General features: G+C 34.6%; 1 protein-coding gene across 1 annotated transcript; it reads left to right on the forward strand.

Annotated features, from left to right (window-relative positions):
* Positions 1-3209: 3209 nt before the first annotated feature.
* Positions 3210-6822, forward strand: LOC137654357 (uncharacterized). The gene is made up of 2 exons (XM_068387967.1): positions 3210-6442; positions 6695-6822. The coding sequence occupies exon 1, from the start codon at positions 3500-3502 to the stop codon at positions 5732-5734; it is 2235 nt and encodes a 744-aa protein (XP_068244068.1). The 5' UTR covers positions 3210-3499; the 3' UTR covers positions 5735-6442; positions 6695-6822.
* Positions 6823-10901: the final 4079 nt, after the last annotated feature.

Here is a 10901-nt window from a genome sequence, read left to right on the forward strand (position 1 = left end):
TCCAATTAATTTTGTTCGATTTTTCCTTTTCACAATGTCTAGTCAACTTAAAGTGCTTGTTAATTCTCGTAAGTATATACGAAAGTGTATTACCGAGAATCATCATAACATTTTTACGTTTCCTTCTATGTCTTTAGCAGAAAAGGGTAAATTAAAGTTGCAGTTTGAGAATTGGATGCACAGGTTGGAGGATTTAGATAAACAGATTTTATCACTGAAATATGAACAGTGGAGTACAGAGGAGGAGGAAGCAAAGTCTGAGCAAGAGTTACAGATATGTCATAATTATGAAGACAAGCTTTTAGAATGTTTATTGGCTGTTGATTCTTCGAATGGTAAGTCATCTGTGCCATCTACTAGTGATCAAAGTGCAGCTTGTAGTTTGCTCAAGAGTCCAGTTGCTCCCCTTCCTACGTATGGTAGCTCTGAGGATGAAGACTTGGATAGGTTTCTTTGTGAATTTGAAGACACTATTAGTAAATTTAACTATCCAGAGTATGACAAACTGCTTTTGTTGAAACAGCAGATTACTGGTAGGGCACTCATTTTATTAAACTCTTTAGAGGCTGATAAGCGAGGTTATTCTTTTGCCAAGGACTTGTTAATTAAAGCTTTTGCATCGAGTGATACTCAGAAATTCAATATTCTGAAACAATTGTCGGAACTTAGGCTTAATGATAGTGCTGACCCGTATGATTTCATTTCCAGAGTTCGTTTAATTGTTGAAAGGGTACGAAAGCTACAGATTGATATTGACTCAGTGCTTCAATATTTCATTTGGGAAGGAATGAATATATCCTTTAGGAATCACTTTATCCAAATTACTAATAATCATAAACCAAAATTGAGTGATATTCTAGAAAATTATTTTGAAGCTACTGAGCGGTTTTTGGCAAGCCAAAGGCAGGGAAAACCCAATCGCAAGAATGTGGCCCCAAAGGAAACTAATCAAATTTCTGCTGACAATGCCGCTTCTGCTATGGCCATTAATATAAAACCTGAATCAGGTAAGTCAAAAACCTTCAAGCCTTGCAGTATTTGTACTAAACTTGATGGCACTGAAGCAAATCATCCAATTTTTAAGTGTACAAAATATTGTTCACCCAGTTCTAAGCTTGATAAACTTGAAAACCTACGAGGCTGCATTAAGTGTTCAAATTTGAATCATGAGAGTAACGCTTGTAGGTATAGATTTCATAGTCGCTGTAAACACTGTGGAGATTGGCATTTTAATTTTTTGTGTCTGAAATTAGATGATAATGTTAAACAGGATGTTAAGTCTTTTCAGTCTAGCTCAAAAAGTGAAAAGAGTATGCCTAAAAAGGATGAAAAATCTCGTAAGCAAACCAATAGTAGTGTTGTTAATGTAACTGAAGCTTTTCAGGTAGACTCTGATGTAGAGTCCATTTTACCTACATTTACATGTAATATTGAGGGTAAACTGTTGATTAGAGGCCTTAAAGATAGTGGCTGTCAATCTAATTTTATTTCCAGTACAGTGGCTGAAAACCTGAACCTTAAGGTGATCAGGGATAATGTATCATTAACTTTGAATGGTATAAATTCTTCTCGGAAATATTTAACCAGGTTGGTAGAAGCCAATGTAGAAATTAATGGGGTTGTTAAAGTAGTTAAGGCTTTATGTATTCCAAGTATAAGTATTTCATTGAAACTTCCTCAATTGGGTAAAGTTGTACAAGGATTCAAAGACAGAGGTTACATGTTAGCTGATAAGAACCTTTCATGTCATGATAACTTTATTGATAATGTCGACTTCATTCTAGGGTCAAAGTCATGCCACTGCTTACCTCAGAATGAGATTTTATTTGGGTTAAATAGAACTTCAGTTTATGCTGAAACCCAGGCAGGGATATTATTGCAGGGTAATACAGACCAACTCCTTCAAGATCTTCCTTATTTACCATATAAAGTTAGTAGTGGTAATATGGCTACAGTTCCAGAGTTCAATATTGATATGAATATTAACAGTTGTCTTTTATCTGACCTTACCATTGAAGAAAGTTTACTCCCTACAGAATTTTCCATATTGGACGAGAAGGGAAACCTTATAGAATCTCAGCTTGAAAAAGCATTAAACCATGTTTTGGAGGAGAATTGTTCCAGGTACACGAACATGAGTAACGGAGGCCCAGAAGCTGAAGATTCAGAGCTTAATAACAAGTTAGTAAAGTATGCCCTTGATAATATGGTAAGAGATGGTGATGGTAGGATTGTAGTCCCTCTTTTGTGGAATTTTAAGGTGGCTCATCTATTGGGTACAAATTATGAGTTGGCTTTAATGGTGTTAAAATCTAATTTGAAGAAACTTCAAAAAGACGAAAATAAATTATCCCTTATGGACAAAGTATTTAAAGACCAGTTAAAGAGTGGAATAATTCAGAGAATTGACAATCTTCCCCAGTTCCTAGAAGAACACCCAAGTCACAGTTTCCTTCCCCACATGGGTGTATTTAAATTGAACAGGGAAACTACTAAATGTAGAGTTGTGTACCTCTCTAATCTTTGCCAAAAGAGTAAGGGTGGGGGACTAACAATTAGTCACAACCAAGCCATTTTTCCAGGCCCTACTTTAAATCAAAAGATTGTAGCAGCATTATTGCATCTGAGGTTTGGATTTAATTTGCTGTGTTTCGATATTTGTCAGGCCTTTAATAATTTATCTTTAAACGACGTGGACAGTAACAGGTTACTTTGTTTATGGTTCCGTGATGTAGAAAAGAAAGACTATACTATTGTAGCTTTTAAGAATGTTAGGCTAAGTTTTGGATTAAGATGTAGTCCAGCACTGCTAATGTTAGCTTTGTATAAGATTTTGATCCTCGATATTGATGATGAAAGTATCTCTCTGGTCGAACTCAAAAAACTGATATATCAGTTGAGTTATATGGACAACTGTGCCATTGCTTTTGATTCTTCTGCTGAACTTGAATGGGCCTATAAACAGGTTAAAGGTATTTTTGAACCCTACCATTTTAGGTTACAACAGTTCATAACAAATGATTCTAATTTGCAAGAAATCATAGATTCAGAGAATGAGGTTAAGACTGATAGGAACGTAAAGTTGCTTGGTTTAGTGTGGGATCTGGAAAAGGACTGTTTATCCACCAAGCCCATAAATCTTGACATTAAGGCCAATACCAAGAGGGAAGTTTTACGTACTATTGCGTCCCAGTATGATCTTTATAATTTTAATGGCCCTTTACTTAATAGAAGCAGGCTCTTCCTACACAGATTACAATGTGATCAACACTTGAGTTGGGATCAAGCACTGGATAAAGAACGTTCGAGAGAATGGCAAAATATTGCTAAGCAAGCAAATGCTGCTCCTGTCATCAAAGTTCCTAGGTTTGCGGGAAGCAGAGATGACACTTACAAGCTGATAGCTTATTCTGACAGTAGCAAATGTATATTTGGAGTAGTGATATACATACAGTGTATTTCCACAGGTAAGCTAAGTTTTGCTTTTGCAAAAAATCGTATGGTAGGAAAAAACCTTCAATCTAAAAGTATGCCTTCCCTTGAATTACAAAGTATTGCCTTAGCAGTGGAATGTCTCTTAGATTTATACAAAGAATTATCGGGTCCCTCTTACATTAAACCTATTAAGATTCAGGAATTAAGGGTTTATTCAGATAGCCTTGTAGCTTTATCTTGGATATATTCGCACACTCACAATCTTGATAAACTACAGAAATGTTCTGTGTTTGTGAAAAACAGGTTACACGAGATTAGTGAACTGTGCTTAAAACACCCAGTTATATTTTCGTTTGTATCTGGAGAAGAAAATCCCGGGGATTGTATTACACGTTGTCTCTCTTATAAATCACTCATGAAAACTAACTACCTTACAGGTCCAGACCTTGTAAATGCTCCAAGAATGGAACATAGTAAGGATACTTTGGAGTTTGTGGTACCAGATCCCAAAATGGATATTCAGATACCAGTAAACAGTTTGGGTGCCTACATTAGTAGTAAGGATATAGAAATTGAACATTTTCAGATGACTTCAAGAGTTTCTAGCTTTCATAGATTAATTTTGATTTATCGCAATGTTTTATTGTTTGTCAATAAGCTGAAAATTAAGGTGATGGCTAGGGATCCTGACAAATTTAACCATTTAAAGGCTTTTCGCAGTGATCATAATTTTTTTGCAGAGGCTAGTAGATTGTTGCTGTCCAGGGACCAGGGATGTTATTTTGCTGAAGAACTTGAATATTTTAACTCTAGTGAACGTTTACTTAAGGACGTGCCAAGAATAGTTGGACAACTTAATATTTATATTGACAGAGAAGGACTGTTAAGAGTACGAAGTAAGCTGTCCAGACTTAAAGATGAAGGGAGGTATAGGTTTCCTATTTTGTTGTCTAAGGATAGTACTTTAACTACATTGATTATCAGAGATTATCATGAACGGTTTGCTCATGCAGGTGTGTATTCTGTCTTGTCAGAGATGCGTAAAATGTTTTGGATGTCTAAGTCTTATTCTACAGTTAAAAAGGTGTTGAAGTCTTGTGTTGTGTGTCGACGTTTTAATGAAAGGGCTATCAAGCTTAACCAGAACTCTTACAGAGATTTCAGAATTAATGCACCAGAAATTCCTTTCAGGTATATTTTTATGGATTATATGGGTCCATATTTTGTGCATATTAACAGTCAAAAGGTTAAAGTCTGGTTATTATGTATAACTTGTAATTGGAGTAGGGCAATTAATTTAAAACTTTGCTATGACTTGTCGGTAAAGGAGTTCTTAAGATCCTTCCAGTTACATTGCTTTGAGTTTGGTTTGCCAGAGTTATGCATTTCTGACATGGGCACTCAACTAGTAGCTGGAGCCAACATCATCATGGACTTTCTAAGGGATCCCGAGGTCAAGCTGTATTTGGAGGAAAATGGAGTCAAACCGATTCAGTTTGAACATTTTTTCAAAGGCCAGAGCCAACTTGGATCGATGGTAGAGACTTGTGTTAAGATGACCAAGAAGCTCGTCTATGGTTCTATAAAAAATAATGTACTGAAGGTAAGGGACTTTGAATTTTTGATTGCTCAGACTGTACATTTAGTGAACAGAAGGCCTATTGCTTTCAAAGAGGCTTTGCGTGTGGAAAATTTAGACGCATCAGTTCCTCAGCCTATTACCCCTGAGAGCTTGATTCGTGGCTATGACCTTACTTCTGTTAATATAATTCCCGATTTACAGAGGATACCAGAGATTGCAGATGATCCCACCTATACTCTTAACAAGTCAAGCAAAATTAAAAACTGCTTTTCTCATTTGAGAAAGGTTAGGAATAATCTTGTGGATTTGTATCATTCGGAGTTCCTGGCTACATTAACTCAGCAAGCTGTTGACAAAAAGAACAGATACCTTCCTGTTAAACATACCTCTTTACAGAAGAATGATATTGTTTTAATAAAAGAACTCTATTGTAAGCCTAACCAGTATCCTATGGGTTTGGTTAAGGAAGTGACTGTCAATGATATTGGAGAAGTTACTGGTGCTGTTGTGTTGAAGGGCAAGACAAGAGAAATTACTAAGAGACACGTTTCTAACCTTATATTTCTTTTAAGGCCTGAGAACCAAATTGAGCAAGACAGTGTTGCTGAGAAGCCTATTGATGATAATTTGCAGGGTCAGACTCGACGCGCATGTAAACCTAGAGTTGCTGCTGAAAGGTGTAAACGGAAAAATAGGAAACTCTTAGGTTTCGAGTAGTTGATCTTGTAAACTTTTGGTTATGGTTTTTAGCTTTGAGGCAATTTGTTTGTTGTCGCTCGGGTATTGAATTAATTGGTATTTATGATTAAATTATTCAATAATTTAATGTTTTGTGGGGAGTATACGAAAAACTGTATCTATAGTACATTTTTCAATTTTTTTTATTTTTCTGGTTTCCTTGTATTTTGACTGATACGCAGTAAGATTAAAGGATCTTATTATTTAATTAATTGCATAAGCCTTGCTGTGTGCTTTAAATAGTTCGAGACACCATTTATATACCTTAATGAGCGTAACTACCTTGAATGCTAGTTACGCGTTTTATCGCCACCGCCGCTTAAAACTACTGTTTACCTTGGCGAAGGTTATCCAAGACGGGGCAGATTCCTTCCACTCTTCACGGTGAACACAAGTGGCTAATATTCTTATAAATTGACGTGAATATTATTTTCAGTATTGCATGAAGTCGTGTGGTTTCACAGTGAGAATAACTTTACCATGCGTTTCAAGTAAGACTTCACGTTAATCATCCCTGCTTTCGTAATTACTGATGGGCGGGAAACGAGATCTGCTGCTACGTCCAAAGAAACTTTCCATCAAGATGTTATCAAGTTGGTGACCGTTGGATGGATTATTGCACCGGAATGGATTACGCACCTGAATGGATTACTCAACTGAACAAACCAGCGCAAGGCATTCTTTGAGGTAGGTCTCGTTCCGTTTGGCACACAGAACAAGACTTTAAAGTTGCCCTATTATTTTAGTGCGCCTTCATCAAACTTCTAAAAATAATCTCGATTCCTTAATTATCTCTTTTTAAGTCAGTCAATTTTTTTTACACTTGCGAGATCCTTTAATTAACTGTGATATTAAATTTTAGAAAACTTTTGTAACTTTGTCTTGTCACAGATATTGAATTTTGTCTCGTTGATTGACAGCTTTCTTTTGTTTTTTTAGGATTCGAGGTATTCGAAGTGTAGGGGGATTTGGTAACCAGTGCCTAGGGTACCAATCATCTGGGCGGCTTCGTTGTCTTCCTGGGAATGTAATAGTTCAAGATAGCTTTTTACCTTGCTGAAAGTGTTGCTTCAGATTCACCTAATAAATGCTTGAATTTTTTGCATTCGTATTTTTTTACATCTCTCTATTATATACTGTATATATATATGTCTGTTTTGACGTTGTTACTTATTTTAGAATGATTTATTGTTAATTTGTTCTCTTCATTTATTTATTTCCTTATTTCCTTTCCTCACTGGGCTATTTTTCCCTGTTGGAGCCCCTGGGCTTATAGCATCTTGCTTTTCCAACTAGGTTTGTAGCTTGGATAGTAATAATAATAGTAATAATAATGTATAAAGTATATTTATACATATATATATATATATATATGTATATATATATATATGTGTGTGTGTGTGTGTGTGTACATTCTCAACTAATTCATTATAATCACGTCTGTTTTTAAAAACTCCGTGTTCCGATATCTCTAGTAAAAATATAGTTTTAATTACTTATTCATAAAAGATATGTACATTATAAACGAAGTAATCCGAATGACCAAACTTTTCTACACTTCTAATTTTGATAGTAGAATGATAGGTTTTAGAATATAGCCTATGGTGCATATTTTTATTTTTATTGGAGTATAACTACGATGTAAAACTAAGGTTTATAAATTCAATGATCTGTAAATACAGCATAGATGATCGATTTATTATAACATACTATATATGTTTACCGCGGAAAAGATAATTATAAATTCCAAAGCAAAGGTAGAAACTATAAACAAGAATATCCTGGATTCTGAACAGATTTCACCAAATCCAGCAACGAGACTAAATGGATTTCATGGCATTCCGACTCCTCGTTCCATTAGGCATCCGTATAATTCATCTCTTCACGACGTGTTTGTAACCTGTTTGAGCGTCATTATCTGGTAGCTTCTATCCTTGATTAATATCCAAACCTCTGATGATAATATAATATCAGATCATCTGGTTTGGTGGGAATTGGGAACATTTGTTCGCAGTTAAATGAGCGATTCGAGCATCCTCGCTTTGGGTTCAGTGAGCATTCCAGCATATTGTACGTCGTCCATTTCAAGGGAAGAATTAGCATATGTGCAAATGGCTTGACGATTTAATTTAATGTTTTTAATTAATACACTTATATGTCTCCTTTTCTTGACTTTTTGGTTTGGTATAATACATAAACTTGAACACCCAAGGGTTAGTATATGAATTGTGGAATTGTCTTGTATGTAGATTTAATTTTCTATTATTCTTATTTATTAGTATACAAGTAATGGAAGATCTTATCTCTTGGAGATATATATTACTACTCATTCATTTATTTGTAAAAATTATAATGTCTAAGGATATGTGAAAACGAAAGGAATTTACGTTAAGAATAATAAAAACCCATGATGTCGTTCAATCTTACTTTGGAATGTAGTTTTCTAGTGGAATCTTATCAAAACAAAATCGAACATGAGACGGAAAGAAATATGATCATTGGAATCGTATTACAATAGACCAATGAAAGTTTCTTCATAAAAAAAAAAAAAAAAAACGCCATAGTCCCTGCCAAGTTCTCACACTAACTTCATAATATGAAACAATCCTTGTGCATTAAACTTCCTCAATATTTGTCGCTTCCTATAACTACAAAGTCATTCTCCTCTTTCTTAATGGTACTTTCATTCTTCAGGTTCCCTGTCGGAGCCTTTGGGCTTATAGCATCCTGCTTTTCCAACTAATAATAATAATAATAATAATAATAATAATAATAATAATAACAAGAGCAATCAGACATTTGTTAATGGAGCCATCCATGGCCTAAAATCTATCTATGGTGGTTATATCGTCAAAATCCGTCAATTTGTTTTGATGTTATCTTTAAAATGGCGAAAAAGGCAAATCCGGATGTAAAATCCAGATCTGGTTTCGGATCCGGATCCTCTCCAAAATTCAGTGAGACCATCCATGACTGAAGATCTATCTGTGGTGAAAATTTCGTTAAAATCTGTCTAGCAGTTTTGACGTAATACTGTTCTCAGATACACGAAAATGCAAATCTGGATTTAGAATCCGGCTCTGGATACGGATTAGCTCCAAAATTCCAGAGGGTCGTCCATGACGCTATCCTGTCCACAGAAAAATGCCCACAGGCACACAGAGAAATGAATGAACCTATTCGATCGCTTAACCTCCATAGCGCTTATAATAATAATAATAATAATAATAATAATAATAATAATAATAATAATAATAATAATAATAATAATAATAATAATAATAATAATAATAATAATAATAATAATAATAAAATGATTTCGAAAGTATTTGGAACTATTTATAGATCGTCAGTTGTAAAATCCTTTCTGTAAACAGTTTAGATTTCAAAATCCCCAAAACAACAATTTCAAGAAATAACCTTTATAATGACAATGAAAAATATAAGAATAGTGTCGTGTTGGTCTATTGGAAACGCCCTTGCCTGGCGATCGCTGGACTGGGGCTCGAGTCTGCTCAAGTCCCATAGTTTCTTGTAGTGTCTGCAACATCACAATCCTTGTGAGTTGAAGATTGGGCGTATGGGGCAGCCTATAGGTCTACCTGCTAAGTCATAATCAGCCATTGCGTGGCCCTCCCTGGTCTTAGCTTCAGTGGAGAGGGGGCTTCGGTGCTGATCATATATATATATATATATATATATATATATATATATATATATATATATATATATATATATATATATATATACTGTATATATCTATATCTATAGATATATATATATATATATATATATATATATATATATATATATATATATATATATATATGGTCAGTCTCTAGGGCATTGTCCTGCTAACCAGGGGATGTGTCACTGTCCCTTGCCTCTACCATTCATGGGCGGCCTTTAAACCTTCAACTTGAAAAAAGAAAAAACAAATAGTTGAAGGCTGATGCTGGAGCAGTAAGACTTGCGGAAATTAAGAAAAAAAAATGGCTACGTTTTGTAAAAATCAAACCTTTCCCAGTGCCAGCACGTCTTTCATGAGTCAGTCATTTCTGGAAAGTGGCCGTGAACAAAGGTCCCCCTGGAAAGGAGAATTATTACCAATGATTTATAATTCCAACGACTTGTCTTTGGAAAAACGTAGCGAATGCATTTTCAGAAAAAAAATCTTTTATAGAGGAAAGAGACTACTTTCTATATTTATAATGAAAATTATGTTCTTAATTTGTTTTGATATATAATCCAATTAAACTTCTATGAGCTGTTTTAAGCGCTTCATTTTTCTTCTTCTTCCTTCCTTCCTTCCTTCCTTCCTTCCTTCCTTTCTCTTTTTCTTTCTTTCTTTCTTTTATTATTATTATTATTATTATTATTATTATTATTATTATTATTATTATTATTATCATTATTATTATTATTATAATGAAAGCAGGTTAAAAAAGTAAATATATATGAAAGGAAGTAAAAGTATACTGTAAAATAAAATTAGCACAAAAGAGGATGTTTTATACAGGCAAAAGAATATAATAACCCTAATTTCGCTAATTTTACCACAAGATATAAATTCATTCAGCCAACATAACCAATAGAAGGGCATTTTTTCCATTTTTTTCCTACTGTGATATATTTTCTCCAAGAAAGTTGATATCAGTGGAGAGCTACTCAATTAGTGTTGTAAACAGTCTTCAACTTTATATTCGACGTTACCTTAGATTTCTTGAAATTTCCTTTGACAACAAAATAGAAGCTACCATGAAACGAGGCAAACTAACATCGCCACGATAAAGTATCTTGAACAGAACTTTCCCGCAAGAGTATGAGTCAGATGCCACCTAAGGACACGGCAGGACAAACTTAGCAAAAGAAGACTAGCACAGAAAGCCCAGTTGGAGAGAGCTCGGTTTATTTATTTACGCGCATTATTACGCTGTTTGATCTTAGATCCACTTCATGGCCATTAGCGTTCCTTGAAAGATTCATTCACGCTGGTGCTAATTATTTCTAACAGAGCAAGAACGTCAACCTTGCATGTACTGTATATCAGTCGAGGTGGAAAGGAATAGCTAAATGAACATGCGAGGGTAAGGATTTTTTAAAAATCTTATCTTGTAAAAAAACAAAAGTATCAAGTATAAAATGA

This window comes from Palaemon carinicauda, chromosome 15 (assembly GCF_036898095.1).
Source record: "Palaemon carinicauda isolate YSFRI2023 chromosome 15, ASM3689809v2, whole genome shotgun sequence".
Classification (NCBI taxonomy): Eukaryota; Metazoa; Arthropoda; class Malacostraca; order Decapoda; family Palaemonidae; genus Palaemon; species Palaemon carinicauda.

Bases quoted from the DNA above. Each gene is read 5' to 3' on its own strand.
- LOC137654357 (XM_068387967.1), top strand. From the start codon at position 3,500: ATGGTAGGAAAAAACCTTCAATCTAAAAGTATGCCTTCCCTTGAATTA.